The sequence below is a fragment of the Mercenaria mercenaria genome, chromosome 5 (genome assembly GCF_021730395.1).
Source record: "Mercenaria mercenaria strain notata chromosome 5, MADL_Memer_1, whole genome shotgun sequence".
NCBI lineage: Eukaryota > Metazoa > Mollusca > Bivalvia > Venerida > Veneridae > Mercenaria > Mercenaria mercenaria.
The window spans coordinates 14,332,222-14,353,332 of NC_069365.1; the positions used below are offsets into that span (position 1 = coordinate 14,332,222).

At 37.1% G+C, this 21,111-nt stretch overlaps 1 protein-coding gene across 13 annotated transcripts in view; it reads left to right on the forward strand.

The window, feature by feature from the left end:
• The window catches only part of LOC123556504 (E3 ubiquitin-protein ligase MYCBP2-like), a 166,289-nt gene that overhangs the window by 95,436 nt on the left and 49,742 nt on the right, over positions 1 to 21,111 (forward strand). For all 13 annotated transcript variants that reach the window (XM_053542723.1, XM_053542730.1, XM_053542731.1 and 10 more), the window contains 6 exons: positions 4,606 to 4,749; positions 5,138 to 5,310; positions 5,832 to 5,976; positions 7,328 to 7,516; positions 7,636 to 7,807; positions 12,844 to 12,929. In XM_053542723.1, the coding sequence (XP_053398698.1) occupies positions 4,606 to 4,749; positions 5,138 to 5,310; positions 5,832 to 5,976; positions 7,328 to 7,516; positions 7,636 to 7,807; positions 12,844 to 12,929 (909 nt within the window). The remainder of the gene's footprint in view (positions 1 to 4,605; positions 4,750 to 5,137; positions 5,311 to 5,831; positions 5,977 to 7,327; positions 7,517 to 7,635; positions 7,808 to 12,843; positions 12,930 to 21,111) is intronic.

A 21,111-nucleotide genomic window follows, 5' to 3' on the forward strand; every position in this document is an offset into this window, starting at 1 on the left:
AAAACCCACAAGGCCACTAAGTTAGATCACAGGAACCATTGTTAACACTGTAGAGGCCGCATTATTTACCTGATCTGCATAAGATTTGGTGAGATTTTCTTACTGATATCTTGGTCCAGTTCAAAACTAAGTTGTCATGGCCAAAAGCTAGATTAATAGGTCAAATCATATAAAAACCTTACGTCTCATGTGGTTGTTGAATGACAACTCGGGTAGAAAAGAATTCAAACCACTGCCTTACCCATGCTTGATCATAGGAGGCGACTAGTAGAGTCTGAAAACTTGTTTTGCTGCATCTCTTTGATTCCAGCAGGTATATTTTTTTCATTTTCATACCTCATACATTGTATTTTTATTAGTCCCCTACTGGTTGAAAACCAGTTTGGGGACTATAGGAATGCTCTTTTCCGTCATTCCGTCTTTCTGTCATTCCGTCATTCTGTCATTCCGTCGTTCCGTCATTCTGTCCGTCCGCAATTTCGTGTCCGGTCCATAACTCTGTCATCCATGAAGGGATTTTAATATTACTTGGCACAAATGTTCCCCATGATGAGACGACGTGTCATGCGCAAAACCCAGACCCCTAGCTCAAAGGTCAAGGCCACAATAGGAGGTCAAAGGTCAACAGGGCTTTTTTCCTGTCCGGTCCACAACTCTCCCATCCTTGAAGGGATTTTAGTATTACTTGGCACAAATGTTCCCCATGATGAGATGATGTGTCGTGCGCAAGTCCCGGACCCCCTAGCTCAAAGGTCAAGGTCACAATTGGAGGTCAAAGGTCAACAGGGCTTTTTTCCTGTCCGGTCCATAACTCTCCCATCCATGAAGAGATTTTAATATTACTTGGCACAAATGTTCCCCATGAGGAGACGACGTGTCATGCGCAAAACCTGGACCCCTAGCTTAAAGGTCAAGGTCACAATTGGAGGTCAAAGGTCAACAAGGTTTTTTCCTGTCCGGTCCATAACTCTCCCATCTATGAAGGGATTTTAATATTACTTGGCACAAATGTACCTCATAATAAGACGATATGTCATGCACAACTTTCAGACCCCTAGCTCAAAGGTCAAGGTCACACTTAGCAGTCAAATGTTAACATAGCATGAACAGGGTCTGTTTCGTGTCCGGTCCATAACTCTGACATTCATTAAGGGATTTTAATATTACTTAGCACAAGTGTTCCCCATGATGAGACGACGTGTCATGCGCAAATCCCGGACCCCTAGCTCAAAGGTCAAGGTCACAATTGGGGGTCAAAGGTCAACAGAGTTTTTTTCCTGTCCCGTCCATAACTCTGCCATCCATGAAGGGATTTTAATATTACTTGGCACAAATGTTTCCCATGATGAGACGACATGTCATGCGCAACACCCAGTACCCTAGCTTAAAGGTCAAGGTCACACTTTGAGATCAAAGGTCAAGAGGATTTTTTTCCTGTCTGGTCTATAACTTTGTCATGCAAAGCAGGATTTAGATATCAGTTGGCACAAATATTCCCCTGGATGAGACAACATGTCATGCGCAAGAACCAGGTCCCTAGGTCTAAGGTCAAGGTCATATTTAGAAGTCAAAGGTCAAATTCAAGAATGACTTTGTATGGAACATTTCTTCTTCATGCATGGAGGGATTTTGATGTAACTTGGACCAAATGTTCACCACCATGAGGCACCCTTGTTAGCTCATCTGATTTTTTGAAAAAAAATGATGAGTTATTGTCATCACTTGAGCGGTTGTCTGCGTCGGCGTCGGCGTCGGCGTTGCCTGGTTAAGTTTTATGTTTAGGTCAGCTTTTCTCCTAAACTATCAAAGCTATTGCTTTGAAACTTGGAATACTTGTTCACCATCATAAGCTGACCCTGTACAGCAAGAAACATAACTCCATCTTGCTTTTTGCAAGATTTATGGCCCCTTTTGTACTTAGAAAATATCAGATTTCTTGGTTAAGTTTTATGTTTAGGTCAACTTTTCTCCTAAACTATCAAAGCTATTGCTTTGAAACTTAAAATACTTGTTCACCATCATAAGCAGACCCTGTACATCAAGAAACATAACTCCATCTTGCTTTTTGCAAGATTTATTGCCCCTTTTGGACTTAGAAAATCCGTTTTCTTGGTTAAGTTTTATGTTTAGGTCAGCTTTTATCCTAAACTATCAAAGCTATTGCTTTAAAACTTGCAACACTTGTTCACCATCATAAGTTGACCTTGTACAGCAAGAAACATAACTCCATCCTGCTTTTTGCAAGATTTATGGCCCCTTTTGGACTTAGAAAATATCTGATTTCTTGGTTAAGTTTTATGTTTAGGTCAACTTTTTCTCTTAAACTATCAAAGCTATTGCTTTGAAACTTGCAACACTTGTTGACCATCATAAGCTGACCCTGTACAGCAAGCAACATAACTCCATCCTGCTTTTTGCAATAATTATTGCCCCTTTTGGACTTAGAAAATCATTTTCTTGGTTGATTATTATGTTTAAGTCAACTTTTCTCATAAACTATCAAAGCTATTGCTTTAAAACTTGCAACAGTTTTTCACCATCATAAGTGGACACTGAACATCAAGAAACATAACTCTATCCTGCTTTTTGCAAGAATGATGGCCCTTTTTAGACATAGAAAATCATGGGTAGGACAATATTTCTATTACACAAAAAAAATCAGATGAGCGTCAGCACCCGCAAGGCGGTGCTCTTGTTTTTAGAATTACATCCCTTTGTTGTTACTATAAATAGATTTTATTGTAACTTTTTTATTACTGGCAGTAGAGAAAAATCGAGACCACTTTTCTGTGGTACAGCATGCATGTTACATCCAATTTTTAGGTGTATTTTGACCTATCTCTACCTGGTAAAGAGTTTCTTGTGGACTTACATTATTAATTTTTTTTTTTTTTTAAAGATTAATTTCCCTTTGTTGTTACTATAAATAACTTACATGATAACATTTTTATAATCAGCCAAAAAAATTCAATATGAAAACAACTGTGGGTTTTTATATATGCACATTTTAATCCAAGTGTGTTGTTATAATGTTATAACATATTGTATATGTAGTACAATATTGTTTATACATCATTGACAGATATCAGTTCATTATGTTATACTGCAGTAGAAAAAATTAGGTGCCTTCCAGTAGGGGACTTTGTATTGCATGGCAATACTTCATTCACTTGTTTTGATGTGTAAAATCAAAATTTTTAGTCCTGTTTGGTGCAGTATAATCTGTATGATGTTGGTGCGCTTTTAAACCCAAATCAAATCAAATTAGATTTATAGGGAATTCCTATAGTTTTTAATGCGCATCTTTCTGCGCAGCCGACACTTTCAATGGAAAACTGAACTGAAGTCAACATTTGTTGAAACCTGTTACAGACAATCTTAAATATGAGGAATCTTGAATGAAATAACATTTTTTATAAGTTATATCAGTAATCAAATGTTGATACTGGTTTATGTTGTATTAACAAGTATCATGCCTGACAGGTATCTTGCTATTTTTGTGGTTGTGTTTTCACATCGCATTTTATTATAAAGACAGTGTTGTTCATATAATGTAAGATAATTGACTTAGTTCTGATAAGACAATATCACCTTTCAGATTATTTAGTATGCAATTATAGTAAGAATTAAGAATTTTTAAAACTTTTTTTAAACTTTTAGCAGACATACATGTAATTAATTTGGGCAGGTTCGCGCCATTTCCGTCCGAACAGGTGTTTGTATTCTAGCGGTCATAACATAAAACTTAGCCTGGTGACCCATACATTTTTAGCCATTTTAATGCTTTTAATACAATCATCTATACACAAGAAAAAAAGGAAAAAATTCTATGAAAGAGTTTTTACAAAATTTAAAAAAATATTCTTCACTATGGGTATTTTTCATTGAAAAAAGTTCACAAAAGTAAATATGAAACAATATTTTTTTTTCATTTGTACCCATCATTGTAAGGATAGAGTATTACAAATATGACTATGATATCAAGTAAGTATATGATAAAATCTGTAATAAGAAAAAAACCGTATTGTGCTACCTGGATGTATATTTTGGTTGGTATTTATAAAAAAGCAGAAAATTATGAAAATGTTCAAAAATCGCTGGCAGTTTCAGCAACAGTGGGTGTGTTCAAAGCAATTTTTCACAAAAACAAGCCTGGTGACCTATTATTTTTATTTGTTCATTGTTTTCAGCACACATTTTCCTATCATATATATGAATTAAAAAAAATTCTATGAAAGGAAAAAAATTATCGGAATTCTCTTTATATTCCATGAAATCTGGTCAATATGGTTTTCTTTACAAAAGCTTTAGCAATTTGCACACATAACCTTTACCTTGTTGGAAAAGAATTATGAGTTATGGTACTCAGGTGAGTGACTTTGGACCATCATGTCTTAAGAATATTTTTACCTGACATTTTGGCTCTGATTTGGTATTGCTACTGCCTTTCTCTTCTTGACAGCTTGCTGTAGCTTTGGCTTGCTAGATTCATTTTGCCTTTACTTTTTGCAATGTTTTCTCATAAAGTATTTAGAGGACATTTGTTCCATAAAGGATGTTTAGACAGGTACTAAGTATTGCATTATATATTTGTATTATTTGTAGACAATATGTCACCTGGAGAAAGAATTAAGTTACCTGGGTGGAATGTGTAGTTCATCTCTGATCAAGAAGGACATTATGTTACCGCCAGTCACTGTAGAGGAACTAGAGGAAGATATGGACTATGTAGAGGAAGCAGCACAAATGGTTTGTTAACTTTGATATCTAAGCTGTAATAGAATGTGATGTCACCCTCCTGTCACTGTAGAGAAACTGTACTAGAACATTATGTTACCTACTGTCACTGTAGAGAAACCAAAGTGAGATGGACTTAGTAGAAAAAGGAGCCAATTGATATATGTTAACTGACAATGCCTGTGGTGTGGTACACCATGTTTTTACCCCCAGGAGGATAAGATATCAGCTATCATAAAATTACATGCATTTCATACATTTGAAGAAAAAGTTTTCAGTTCATACTGATTTTTAGTAAGTTATGGTAGTTTTTAGCAGCTTCATCCTAGAGCGAAGTTGAGGTGTGGTGTATTGTGATCTTGTTCTGTTAAAAAATAAACATATTATCCAAATTTTATAGGTATTTGGTGAACACTCTCAACTGCTTGGGAAAGGATTTGCCTTGTCAAGGCCCCCGACCGTAGTACAAGCTCTAGAAGGGAACTTGCCATTCTGTTGGCAGAGCAATGAGAGATCATTTCTCAAGGATTATGTGTCATGTACCAATGGTACTAGTGGATGTAGACTGGCTAGGTGAGGACTAACATTTATCATTTCTATAGTATATATTGTGCTACTGCTTGATTCTTTTTTTTTATTAATCTTGGATATTCTTCAAAATCATTTAAATTATTCATAATTCCAGAGCTCTTTAAGAGTTGTAAAAGGAACATTTTATAATTTCAAAATACCTTGATTCATTTTGTATTTATTGTCAAGAAATGATTTTGATAGGGGGTTTTCCATTTAAAATTTCAGCCTTTTTGACACCAGAAAGTTTGAATTAAAAATTTTGGCTTTATTTGTAAATGTGTTGTTAATAAAGTTTCAAAATACCTTATAATAAATAAATACATTTCTTTCAGATACATCGGTAGACATAATAAAAGATAAGTTTAAAATTGGATGACTAAATAATTAATTTGCTTTCTCTTAGTACCTGTATACTACTGTTGGCATTACATGACCTTTATCCCTTACCCAAATGCATGTACACCCAATAATGTGTTTTTACTGTATTTTGCTATTCTCAGTATTTCTGGTGTATATTTTAGATGGTTGCAGCCAGATTCATATGTGGATCCCAGACAGTGTGTAATACAATACAGTGAGGATGACTTAAAATGTAGCTGGCCAAACATCATAATTGTCCTTACCAAAGATCAGTATGGACAACAAGTATATGCTCCAAATCTCAAGGTTTGTTTATGCTCTTTCACTATATCTGTTTTTAAGCTGCAACATTAGGGATTTGCGACCAGCAAGGATCTAGATCATTGCATTTCCATACTGTTTTTTTCCCCACAGTCTTCATTTAAAGGCGTATGCTATAATTCCCTGTATATGAGATGGGCGAAAATTTTCCCAATAACAGAATTTCTTTTAACTTTGGATATTGAAGGACAATCATCTAATAAACAAAAATATGCAATAAAAATCATAGGTCACCGGTATTGAAAAAGAGTTATCTGCCCTTGAAAATGTCATTTTTGGGGGAAATGCCATTTTCAAGGGCAGATAATTCTTTTTCGATACTGGTGACCTATGGTTTTTATTGCATTTTTTTGTTTCTTAGATGATTGTCCTTCAATATCCAAAGTTTGAAGAAATTCTGTTATTGGGAAAATTTTCACACCAAATTCTAGCATACGTCCTTAACAGTTTCAGCATTTGTATGCATCTGATAAGCAAACAGTATGGATCCTGATCAGATCAGACAGATCTAGATCCATACTGGTCTTATTGGTCATAAAGTCCTGACATTGGTTTTCCCTGTGAGGCACTCATTTGTTTTAACTTATAAATGCTAGGCAACATGAAAATATGTCTGAATACTGCAGAAGTTTGTGGGGGGGTGGGGGGGGGTTATTGAAGAAAATTTTGTTTTATGAATTTTATGATGTTGTAAAACTGGTTTAATTATTTCAGAGCCCACTATTTGCTAAGATTGCATTTAAATGGGTGAAAGCTTTATTATTTGACCCATGAAACCATGCAGGTTGTGTACTAATGTAGTATAGATGCGGCTTACATACATTGATATGACTGAGACATAAGTTTAGTAATTGTGAGCCATGATCTATATAGATTCAGAAAGGAAGCTGCTACAATGTTTTATTACCCCAATATTTTTTGTACAGAAAAAATGGCTCAGGACATACATTGAGATCATTTTGTGTATATGTATGAAGGAAAGGGCAGGTGTTAGTATGTTTTTAATCTTTCCTAGAGCCTTTTGAGATTGTAATTATATGTTGCTAAATTTCTGTTTGTCTGTGATTTAAGTTTTGATATTATTTGTGTATGGGAGTGTTTGTTGAAGATGCAGTATTATTTGTCTGTAGGAGTGTTTGTTTGTGGGAGTTTTGTCTGTGGAAGAGTTTGAGGAAGATATGGTATTATTTGTCTGTGGAAGTGTTTGTCTGTTGGAGTGTTTAATGAAGATATGTTATAATTTGTCTGTGGAAGTGTTTGTCTGTTGGAGTGTTTAATGAAGATATGGTATAATTTGTCTATGTAAGTGTTTGATGAGAAATTTGATAATTTTCAGGTTGAGGTACGAGCCGTGCCTATTGACCTAGATCCATCAGGAGATGAATATAAGCGTATGCGACGCTTGAGTCGTCCAGATGAGGGTACAACAACGTTCGGAGGTCACCAGCCTCCCTGTCTTGATACACCATATGAAGTTACTATAAAAGACAAGAAAGATGCCTTCCATGCCATCTGTATGATGAAAGTAAGTTTTTTGGTTTGTTTACTTTTACTCCACTTTATTGGTAATAAGTATTTAAATTACTTTATAGTGATTTAGGTGGAATACTGTTCAATATTTACAGAAATTTTGTTTTATTACAGGCTTATGAGAACTATTCGTTTGAGGAGTTGCGCTGGGCAGCACCTGCAGTACCAAGGCCAAGTGAGAATATGCTGGTTAGGTCAGCTGATGATGGCACATACCATGCTAACTGGACTCCCAGTAGTATAGGCCTCTATAACATCTTTGTCAGCATTGATGGGTTTGAAACAGGTGGGTTTTAGTGATCAAATGTATATAGCATGACACTGCTTAGAACAGTCGCCTTCTGATCTGACTGTTGGAATTTCTTTGTGATGACCCTTCTTATAGCTTGACCCTGTCTTAACGCAGTCAGCAGTCAGCTGAAAAACTAGCAAAATGCACTAGAATGGTCACTAAATCTCCTTTTTGGTAAAATATCAAGGCAAGGTTAATAAAGCCCCAGGTAGATGAGTTGTTTTAAAATTGAAAAAGATGTGAGATATTGATTTAATTTGTCCGTTTCAGTAAATCTTTTGTTAGCGACATGCCTAATTTCTGTAAAACTGTGACAAATCGATATTTTTTTTGCATTGATGACTTTAGATTAAAACCATTGTTAAAACATTCCCAAAATGCGCGTATCATTACAGCTGTCATAAAAGGATGTCAGACTTAAAATTGAAAGTTAGTATTATTATTTACGAGACAGTACCCAATTCTGAAAAACGGGGAGAGGATGCTATTGTATATTTTAGAAAGAGACTCTGCTCCTATCAGTTGCGCTTGAACTGTGTGTGTTTTATATTATAAGATATCTATGTATTAGTTTCTAACAAAGCTTTTATGCGTAACATATTAATACAATAACTTCAGCATTTTTTAAAAAATAAGACAACTTATGTGCACCTTATGTACATACCAGTAATTATGTCTCCCACACCACTGTGGTGGGAGACATATTGATTTACTCCTGTCTGTGTGTGTGTGTGTGTCCGTCTGTCACAAATCTTGTCCGCGCTCTAAGTCGAACATTTCTCATCAGATCTTCACCAAACTTGAACAAAATGTGTTTGACAATAAGTCCTCGGCCAAGTTTGATAACTAGCCAAATCGGCCCAGGCACTTCGGAATTATGGCCCTTGAATTATCGAAAATACTGATGCTAGTGATACAGGTCTTGGTGTTTGGTTGACTCAGATACATAATGGAGAAGACCTGCCAGTCTAGATGATTAGGCAGCTGTGGGAGACATGCGCTTTTCTCAAAAGCAGCTCTAGTTAACTTTTATATCCCATACCTCTAGTTTAAGACCAAACTCTACAAGACGGACAAAGAGGGATCACTATATAGGTTTCTCTACCAGACAAAGGGAGAACACACATATGTAGTTCTTGGGAACAAACTCAATATGTCTGACTCTTGACAATCATTTGACTGACTTCCACAGTGTATCACATAGGCACATACATGTGCAACCAGAATCAACAAATAAACAAGATTTTAATAGTTTGACATCAATACTTTTGTTCAGGCTATAATAAACCTTGTGGCGGAATATTGGCTGCAGATGGGGGCTAAACCCCTAAATTTTATACAGTCCTGGGGAGACAACTAACTGCCTTCCCTTAATGGTACACTTGCAAGTCAGTGACCCAGGTTGGAAACCTTGGTGTCAGTCCCAACAGTTGCACACCCTGATGAGGACGGTTGTTAGCAGGCAGCCCGGATTACATCTGACTCCTGAGCTACTGCGGTCCTGGACGTAACCCTGCCCTGGGCCTCCCCTCCATACATGAGAGGTGGAGGGTGGGGGGGGGGGTGCCAACGTTACCCTGGAGTGCACCCCACCATAACACACAAAACTAATACACACAAAGAACCTGCATGCCTTCAAGCAAGTCAGGCCAGGAGAAAGAGCCAGGCTGATGTACCCGTAACCCCCTTCTTCGTCTCCCCGGGCCGCCACAGAAAATAATATATTTTCCCCCCACGATGAAAATTTTTAATACAATCATTTGAAAGCGGTGTGTTTACAGAATAGTAAGTACAAACATGTAAGCTAAGAAGAATCAAGCTTTTTAACTGGACGACTGTCCTTGTATATGCAAGGTAACAAAAATAAGGGATGTGCACTTCAAAGTTATGTTACTTGACACTGGTTTCTTAAGGTCAAGCACTGGCCCTAGAGGCTAACTGACCTTGGTGGTTGGATAGTGTTATCAGTGGTCTCATTGAATAGTGACTGTAAAGCTGCCTTCCAGTTACTGATTAGAATAGAGTTCCCCAAATTAGACAGATGTGTCCCATCTGTATGGAATAAGTTCACTTCCTTAGCGGAAATATAATCAGGTACTTTAGTGGATTGACCATTAACATTGAGTAACCAAAGTTCTAAATTAATGGTGCCCCATGAGCTGGAGGGTTTAGAAGATTGCAATTGGCGAAATTGTTCATCATATTTCCACCATGAATCTGACCTTGTTGCTGCCAGGCGGATATCCCGGAGGTAGTTTAACAGCTCCTGGGACCTGTTTGGGAATCGTTCAAGAAAAATGCTTATAAATATAATGAAAGCCGATGACCATTGTTCGATGGACAATTTTGAAGCTGACCCCCTCGGTTTGGTGATGCACAGTTTGCCATTTCTGAACTGCAGTTCCCCAAATGGCCAAATGGACTGTCTTCAGAGTATTCTTGTAACTGGCGGGATGATTTTAAAAGTAGTGCCAAGTCTATAAATTCCCCAGACCAGATTCTTTCTTTTATTTTCAATGGTATGCTACTGCCTAAATTTTTGAAGGTATCCGAAACCCCAGAATTTGATGAGCGAGACGTACTGCTACCAATCAAGTTGTCAAATGGCTCATATTGAAATAAAGGTGGTTCTGGAAATCTGAAGGAAGACGTGTTACCTTCTAATGCACCCTGACCCTCTTTTTATCTGTCTCTCGGGTTAGGAACACCGTCACCGGTGTCCCCGACATCACATCTGCCGTGCTTCGGCCTCTCGTCCTCTCTGGGTAAAGAAACTCCTGCCTGGGATCGTCCCCACTTGTCCGGCCGTGGCGCCGCATTTGCACTCTTTTTCCTCCTTTGAAGAGTATCTACGGCATGGCTAAATTCCGGACCGTACCATACCCTTACCAAAACGCATCGACCCACCCGCTAGATGATGTGTTTAAGAAGGATTATCGAATACAAGATTCTAGATAATCCCTATTAAACCAGTGTTGTCCTACATCTAAAACCTGGATATAGTTGTCACCTGTCTATATATTTCAGTCAGTCCCTTTAATAACCACTATAAACAGGCAAGACTGTATAAATACTTTGTGTGTATGCCGAAAGAAATTACAACTTGACCAAATGTTGTTTTGAAGCAAAAAAGATGGGTGCATAGAAATTAGCTGCATCCATTTGTCTGTCCATTCCTCAGTCTTGCATGAAAATATGGAGCATTCTGAAGTATTTTAATTGATAATATGAAAAAAAATTGCTTTACTTTAGGTCTTTTAAGTTAGTCACTGCATTTTATTTTATATACACACTGTAACTTGCTGATGTCAACTTGTGACCTGGTTTTCGCAGTTTTGTGCCAAAGACTAGATTTTTCTGTTTATTGGTATGTAGTAGATAAACTTTAAGTTTTTATACACTCTGAAAAAGGAAATTGGGGAATGCGAGAGTGGAGGGTACATGTAGTTGCTGCATTGTCTATCCTTCAGTCCATCTCGAAATTTTTGTCCAGATTTTAAGGGATTTGGCCCAACTTACAGAAAGATGTTGCTATGAAGTGAACTTGGGCATATTAGCAGGATGTGTAGGTACCCTGCTCAGTTTAGGAGTTGTGGCCCTTTGAAATTTTACAGAAGGTTGAATATTGTGCAGTACCAGTGTAAGCCTTGTCCAGATAACTCTTGTTTCAAGGGATCTGACCCAAACTTAATATAATGCGAACTAGCGCATATTTTCAGAGCATACCTTTCCCAGATCAGGAGTTCTGACCCTTTAAAACTATTTAGAACGATACATATATAAACCTTGTACCAATACGTCCTCTTACAGATTTTGAAGGGTGTGGTCCTAACTTACAGAAATATATCACTGTGAAGTGAATTTTGCATATTATCAGGACATACGCCGTGCCAGATTTATGAGTTGTGGCACTGTGAAACTACAACGTGCAAAGTTGTACTGAAAGGCTTGTCCAGATTACTCATCTTACAGATTTAAATGGATCTGACCAAAACTTACAGAAGTACATGTATATCACTCTGAAGTGAACTTATGCATATGTTCAGGACTTGTGTAAAATATGTCCAGTTCCAGAATTATGGTCCATTGCAATTCCACAAAATGCTATATTTTGCTATATTGATTACTCATTACAGTTTTCAAAGGGCCTAGTACAGGCAAACAGAAAACTACTGTTACTATTAAGTGAACTTGTGCATATTGTCAGGATTCACATAGACTACCATAAACCCCACTATAACTATTGAAAATAATACTGGAACAATTCCTTGGATAGGATATATTAGGGGGGCATATGTCATTCTACTGATAGCTCATTTTTTGTGCCCCCCCACCCCCAATGAGTGGTGGGGGCATAAAGATTTGCTCTTGTCCGTCCGTCCGTCCTTCCGAGAATGTTGTGTCGCGCCTAGCTCCAAAAGTTTTTGATGTAGAGTCACAAAACTTTACAGGAATGTTGGTCAGCATGTGTAGTTGTGCACCAGGGGTTTCGCGTCTAGATTTATTCATAAGTGTAGGAGTTATGGCCCCTGACTTTGTAAGAATTGGTCATTTTAGTGTTGTGTCGCGCCTAGCTCCAGAAGTATTTGACGTAGAGTCACAAAACTTTACAGGAATGTTGGTCAGCATGTGTAGTTGTGCACCTGTGGTTTCGCATCTGGATTCATTCAGTCGTGTAGGATTTATGGCCCCTGACTTAGTAAAAAATTAGTCATTTTAATGTTGTGTCGGCGTAGCTCCAAAAGTATTTGACCTAGAGTCACCAAAGTTTACAGGAATGTTGGTCAGCATGTGCAGTTATGCACCTGGGGTTTCGCATCCGGATTCATTCAGTCATGTAGGAGTTATGGACACACATCTAGTTTAAGTGAGCTGTCCTTAATAAAAATGAAAAATCTTCTTCACATCATTATATTCCAAATATGAGTGAACACAGTACACATAAATATTACTCAAAACTATTTTTATTCAAAGTATTTGTTTAAAGTTGCAAGTGTGTAGTTGATCTCTCTTCTCTTTTGTCAATTCAGGAGAGACATACAAAATGGAGGTAAAGGAGCCACCAAAAGGTGTTACCCCACCCACTCAGTCATTGAAACGACAACAGAGAAAGCAGGTAAGTTTAAGGATATTTAACATTATGCTTTATTATGTCTCCCACTCCACTGTGTGGTGGGAGACATATTGATTTACTCCTGTGTGTCTGTCCGTCTGTCACAAATCTTGTCAGCACTCTAAGTCGAACATTTCTCATCCGATCTTCACCAAACTTGAACAAAATGTGTTTGCCAATAAGTCCTCGGCCAAGTTCAATAACTAGCCAAATCGTCCCAGGCACTTCAGAATTATGGCCCTTGAAACATTGTTTTTGATAATCAAAGCACTGAAAGTCATTTTTTTTTGATAATCAAAGCACTGAAAGTCTGATTGGGAATTATAGAATATAGGGAAGAGGGTTTACGCTCGTGTGACCTAGGAACTGAAAGTTTTCTTAGTGGAGTAAATTATTTATGCCCCAAGACCTAATCATGTCATTTGATTAGGCAGTTGAGGTCTTGGTGCATGGTTGACTCATACACTAATATTCAGATGATTAGGCAGTTGTGGGAGACATGCGCTTTTCTCAAAAGCAGCTCTAGTTTGGTCATTATTTCAGATGCTCAAGAGGGCCCTAGAAGCCGGAAAACTTCAGTATAAATTCAGTAATCTGTTTTCTCTGGCTTTTTAGTCCCCTAGCAGTGTTTCACCAGCAGGGACTTACGGTTTTGCCCTCTGTCCATCCTCAGTCAGTTTGCAGTAGCATCAAATAGTCAAATAATATTACAAAAAAGTGGGAATCCTGTCATAAATTAAAGTACAAGTCATTTTTCATGAAACTTTATACATGGATAGACAGCAATATGGAGAATAAGCAGGTACTGTTCTTTTTTGGTTATAGAGATTTTTTCATGAAACCTGAGACATAAATAGAAAGCAATATGTAGAATATACGAATATACAGATCATTTTATTTTATCCATTTATTTGTCTGTTCATTTATTTGTCTGACAATCCATCCATCAGTAACAGAAGATAGATCCTTTATTACATTTCAAAGTGCTTTTTTTTCTGATGAATCCTGCTTTGCAGATGGTAGGTTATTGGAGAATATGCATGTTCTCCAATTAAGTTTCAGTATAAAAAATGTGGTTCCTGTGGCAGCAGTATGACCAATGCCTCTCCCCGTAGGGGACCTTTATACTGTTTAGCAGTAGTCTTGTTATAAATTTGATTAGAGTAGAACTAAGAGTCAAAATAATGGAAAAAAATATGTGGATAAATACAATTTGAGAAGGGACAAAAAATGAACACTAATTCATACAAAGTGCAGTTATTGTCAACTTCTAAAGCTGGAAAAATAAATAGTACCGTATTTTGGTGTGTATAGGTCGCGGTAATGTATAGTCCGCATCTAATTTTTGCTCTGGAAATGGTCGGAAAATTTAACTTCCAGCGTATTAGTCGCAGTTAAATTTCCGATTTTTTCCCCAGCAATATTTAATATTTACCGGCAAAAAAGTTATGGCGGCGGCCATATTGATGCCGCGGACTGAATTATTATCAGAACCTGATTGGTGGAAATCGGGCAGTGTTATTTTCGTTCCCAACCGTTTCGTACCAACAGTAGTATTGGTAACAGACTACATCAAAGAAAAGCGGCTTTTTGACACTAATTGGCAGCAGACGGTTTGCGTTTACATTCTGTTATCATGCAAGTTTAAGTGTGAATTGTTTGCACAGCAATTATAACACCTTTCCGTGTCATGTAATTAACCGCGTTCTTTTGATTCTGAGTAAAAAGATTAACAAAATATCTCTGTTTGGATTTTTTTCTTTTATTTAAAAATCAAAAGTAAAAAATTATCTTTCAAATTTTTTAATACGCTAAGAATTAGTATAAACAATGTTTGGAATGGAGGACGGATCTGTCCGGATTTTATCCAACCCGGAGTACATGTCAATGGCCTCCAGTAAAACGAAAGTAGAAACAAACGTAATTCAGACTGCAAAAACATCTTTGAATTAAAGTCATTCGTAATTTGAATAGTCTGTATGGGTTATTTAGGTTATATTTTATTCAAAGTAACCGCTATTGGCTGAAAAGCCGCCGATATTGATATTTTTTATCCATTTTGTTCGTTCGTAACAGATGCACGTAATTTTGCAAGAGCTACGGTCAGAAAATTGGCCCGAAAAAAAAACTGCTGGCAATGTTCTGTCGTATAGGTCGCAGGAACTTTTTCAGGCAGCAAAATGGGTAGAAAAAGTGCGACCTATACACACCAAAATACGGTAACTAGAATAAATCTGTGCAAGGAAATCAGGTATGATAGGTTAGAAAGTGAGAAAAGAAAAACAAACAGATTTATATCAGATTTGAGGGAATGAAAAAAGGAAATAGTTAACATCAGGTGCTTTTTCGTAAAGTCTGCAAAACAAGCTGAACCTTTGGTCAAAACTCTTGTAAACCTTGACTGTGCTTGATTCTAAAAACATTTCTGTATGACCTAAGTAAGGCTAATAATGCATACTATTTCAAAATATTCAGTGACATGTAGTAAACAAAATAATGATTCCATATCAAAAACCTAAATTCAGTAGTTTTTAGCTCGACTATTAGAAGAATAAGGAGAGTTATCCTACTCACCATGGCGTCGGCATCAGTGTTACACCTTAGTTAAGTTTTTTGTGCCAGTCCACATTTTGACAAAACCTTTTGTCCTATAACTTTGAAACTTTCAACTCTTGTGTACCATCAACATTTCCAGTTTTAGGCAAGAGTACATAACTCTGTCAAGGATTTTGACTGAATTATGGCCCCTTTTAACTTACAAATCTTGGTCAAGTTTTTTTACCAGTTCATATTTTGTGTAAACTATTTGACATATGGCTTTGAAACTTTTATCATTTGTTTATTATAACAGTCTCTATATATAGACAAGAGTACATACCTCTGTCAAGTGTTTTGGCTGAATTATAGCTCTTTTTGAACTTGAAAATTGGTTCAGTTTTTGTACAAGTCTGCGCTTTGTCAAAACTATTGGACATGTGGCTTTAAAACTTTGAACACTTGTTCATTGTCATGATCTTCATCTGTAATCAAGGGTATGTAACTATAGCAAAGATATTTGGCTGAATTTTGGCCCTTTTTGGGCTTGGAAATCAGTTAAGTTTTTTGTACCAGTCCATATTTTGTCTAAACTGTTTGACATATGGCTTTGAAACTATGACCACTTCTTTACCATCATAGTCTCCATATGTAGACAAGACTACATAACTAGGACCAGGAATTTGGCTCAGTTATGGGCCTTTTTCACATAGAAATTAGTTAAGTTCCATGTACTATTCCATATTTTGTCTAGACTGTTTGATATATGGTTTTGAAACTTTGAATACTTGCTTTCCATCATGGTCTCTGTGTGTAGGCAAGAGTACATAACTTTTCTACTTACATCTTTTTAGCTAGACCATTCAAAAAATAACTAGGAATCCATACTTACACCAATTCTTTGAATAGTTGAGCGTGCTGTCAACAGACAGCTCTTGTTTATCTAAACCATACATACACATACGTTTTTTAATGTAAAATTAAAATCAAGTTTGATAAGTTACCTTTACAGTTCAGTATCTCCAAAGTTACTGCCCTAGAATAAGTCAAAATTTTGAAAATTGACATTGACCCTAGTATTTTTACTTGATCACAATTATGCTCATACAGAATATGACTGTTTAGATACAAATATTTAGGCCATATTTGATAACCAACTATTTCAGACAAGTTCTTCATAGTTATGGCCCTTGTAAGCTCACCTGTCACAAAGTGACAAGGTGAGCTTTTGTGATCAAGCAGCGTCCGTCGTCCGTGCGTCCCTCCGTGCGTAAACTTTTCCTTGTGACATCTCTAGGGGTCACATTTTTTGTGGGATCTTTATGAAAGTTGGTCAGAATGTTCATCTTGATGATATCTAGGTCAAGTTCGAAACTGGGTCACGTGCCATCAAAAACTAGGTCAGTAGGTCTAAAAATAGAAACACCTTGTGACCTCTCTAGAGGCCATATATTTCGCAAGATCTTCATGAAAATTGGTCAGAATGTTCACCTTGATGATATCTAGGTCAAGTTCGAAACTGGGTCACATGCCGTCAAAAACTAGGTCAGTAGGTCTAAAAATAGAAAAACCTTGTGACCTCTCTAGAGGCCATATATTTCACAAGATCTTCATGAAAATTGGTCAGAACGTTCACCTTGATGATATCTAGGTCAAGTTCGAAACTGGGTCACGTGCGGTCAAAAACTAGGTCAATAGGTCAAATAATAGAAAAACCTTGTGACCTCTCTAAAGGCCATATTTTTTATGGGATCTGTATGATAGTTGGTCTGAATGTTCACTTGATGATATCTAGGTCAAGTTCAAAACTGGGTCACGTACCATCAAAAACTAGGTCAGTAGGTCTAAAAATAGAAAAACCTTGTGACCTCTCTAAAGGCCATATATTTCATGAAATCTTGATGAAAATTGGTCAGAATGTTCACCTTGATGATATCTAGGTCAAGTTCGAAAGTGGGTCACGTGCCTTCAAAAACTAGGTCAGTAGGTCAAGTAATAGAAAAACCTTGGGACCTCTCTAGAGGCTATATTTTTCATGGGATCTGTATGAAAGTTGGTCTGAATGTTCATCTTGATGATATCTAGGTCAAGTTCGAAAGTGGGTCATGTGCCATCTAAAACTAGGTCAGTAGGTCAAATAATAGAAAAACCTTGTGACCTCTCTAAAGGCCATATTTTTTATGGGATCTATATGAAAGTTGGTCTGAATGTTCATCTTGATGATATCTAGGTCAGGTTCGAAACAGGGTCATGTGCGGTCAAAAACTAGGTCAGTAGGTCTAAAAATAGAAAAACCTTGTGACATCTCTAGAGGCCATATTTGTGAATGGATCTTCATGAAAATTGGTCAGAATGTTCATCTTGATGATATCTAGGTCAAGTTCGAAAGTGGGTCACGTGTCTTCAAAAAGTAGGTCAGTAGGTCAAATAATGAAAAAACATTGTGACCTCTCTAGAGGCCATATTTTTCATGGGATCTGTATGAAAGTTGGTCTGAATGTTTATCAACTGGGTCATGTGGGTAGAGGTGAGCGATTCAGGACCATCATGGTCCTCTTGTTTAAGTTATAAATGTGAAAATTAACTCAATAAGTAAAAGATTTTAAAAGTGAAAGCGTACTTGCTGTGACCAAAGTATATCTAAGGCTAGTTTAGCATTATGAGTCAGCATTTTGCTGTCTGAATGAAAAACAAAAAAGAATGAGATGTCAGAGTCAAGGTGACAGCATATTTAATATCTCTTCTGTGCGAGACAATCATATGGGATATACCGTCATCCTACGAATATAAGACGCACATTTTTTACTGAGATTCTGGTCTCGAAGGACCAGTGCGTCCTACATATGGGGATAGAAAAAGACCAAACATTTCCCCCGACTCAAAAATTAAGAAAATCGATCTTTGTTTACACCGCGTACCTTTATATTGAAGAGAATTCAAGGGGAGTAAATACCAATGCCTCGGGCATAGCTAATAGCGGGTATCGGGACCCGGCGTCTTAATTTACTTTTGTATAAAATGTAAAATTTAGAGCTCACATAAAATCTTAAGATAAATTAATAAACTGTTTTTTATTAAGATATATTTTACAACGCATTTCTGTAACTGATCATTAAGTTTTTAACAAAACCTGTGTAAAACTTTCCCGGCGTGTTTTCACACATTTTGCATTAAAATACTTGAAACTCCATATCAGGTAGCTCGGAAATCGATTATCTAGTCTTCAAACATAATTTTGATAGTTGTCTATAATCCTCTTGTTCATCAAGAAATTCACACCCGAGGCATTACTTATCTTACCACCTACTATCACAATCTGCAAACAATTAACCGTTTAATCATACCCGGAGGCAAGTGTAAACATATGCGTGTGAGATTTTTGAGATCGAATAACATGATCATAGTCGCTGATCCGTAATGTTCAAAACAATTTGCAAACCAGTCTTAAAATTACGTCATTTTACCGCCACGTGTCAAAGGGTACTTTCGTTTTCACTGGCGTCATTATTCATGGAGTGATCAGAGGATGCAGCAGTTTAGTGTTTACACAGAGTTTATGCTTTTCAATGTAAATACTTGCACAACATGCAAAAACATCGACAATGATTTAGCAAAAACCGGTGAGTTTGTGTCAGAAACTAGCGAATTTCGGACAAACAAATTCGGATAAGTGAATTTATGAGATAAATTGCAATTCATAATACCCTAAGGATTTTGCAAGTTTATAAAAATTGATTGACATTCCTTTTATGATATTGCAATTAATTAAAACGAGACGAATTCTCAGTTTAAATACATGTAGATTTAATCTAAATATGGACAATCCAGAGCAAGAAGTTCTCTTTACATGGGTATAAGCATTTTTCCAGAATTCTGTTGATATTTTTTCACTGCGTCCTATACACGAGTGCTACCTATAATTGACCAATTACGGTATGTGTGGGGTATATTTTTATGCCCCCGGCATCTACTGATGCAGGAGGCATATAGTAATTGTCCTGTCCGTCTGTCCGTACGAGGTTAACCAAATGGGACCGTTTCGTCTAGCATCAATACCCCTTACTAGAATGACTTGATACTAATGCAGATGTAACCTGTGACCATTCCTCATCTTCAGACATCACCTGACTTCAGTTTGACCTTGACCTCATTTTGGACTTAGGTTGCTTTATATGGGCCATCTCTTGGTTAACCAAATGGGACCGTTTCGTCTAGCATCAATACCGCTTACAAGAATGAATTGATACTAATACAGATGTAACCTGTGACCATTCCTCATCTTCAAACATCACCTGACCTCAGTTTGACCTTGACCTTGACCTCATTTTGGACTTAGGTTGCTTTATATTGGCCATCTCTTGGTTAACCAAATGGGACTGTTTCGTCTAGCGTCAATACCGCTTACAAGAATGAATTGATACTACTACAGATGTAATCTGTGACCATTCCTCATCTTCAAACATCACCTGACCTCAGTTTGACCTTGACCTCGTTTTGGACTTAGGTTGCTTTGTATTGACAAGGATGCCAACGGGGGCATCAAGTGTTTATTGAACGCAGCTCCTTGTTTTTAAAATAGGTCTTGTTTACTTCTTGTTGATTAATAGTTATGATTGCATACAATTTCTCATACAATATTTCCCTTAAATAAAGTTGTGTCATAAAATTTGTTTTTGATATGGCCAAATCGACTTTCTGTTTAAGTGGAGCAGTATGGAGAGTTGTGTGCTTTTTAGCTCACCTGAGCCAAAGGCTCATGGTGAGCTTTTGTGACCGCTCAATGTCCGTCGTGTGTCGTGTGTCCGTCAACATTTTCTAAAAAAATCTTCTTCTTGAAAACCACTGGGCAGAATTACACCAAACTTCACAGGAATGATCCTTGGGTGGTCCCCTTTCAAAATTTTTCAAAGAATTTAATGCCATGGCAACCGAAAGGAAAAACTTAAAAAATCTTCTTGTCCAAAACTGCAAGACGTAGAGCCTTGATATTTGGCATGTGACATCATCTTATGGTCCTCTATCAAGATTGTTCAAATTGTGCCCCTGGGGTGAAAAGAGGCCCCGCCCCAGGGGTCACAAGTTTTACATAGACTTATATAGGAAAAAACTTTAAAAATCTTCTTGTCTAAAACCACAAGACGTAGACCTTTGATATTTGGTATGTAGCATTGCCTTGTGGTCCTCTGTGAAGATTGTTCAAATTGTGCCCCTGGGGTGAAAAGAGGCCCTGCCCCGGGGGTCCTCCAGTTTTGCATAGACTTATGTAAGAAAAAACTTTAAAAATCTTCTTGTCTGAAACTACAAGATCTAGGCCTTTGATATTTGGTATGTAGCATTGCCTTGTGGTCCTCTGTGAAGATTGTTCAAATTGTGCCCCTGGGGTGAAAAGAGGCCTCCAGTTTTACATAGACTTGTAAAGGAGAAAACTTTAAAAATCTTCATATCTGAAACTGCAAGGCCTAGGCTTTTGATATTTAGTGTGTTGCATTGCCTTGTGGTCCTCTACCAAAACTGTTCAAATTATTACCCTGGGGTGAAAAGAGGACCTGCCCCTGGGGTCCCAAGTTTAACATAGACTTATATAGGGAAAAAAAATAAAAATCTTCTTTCTGAAAGTTCAAGGCCTAGGCCGTTGATATTTGGTATGTAT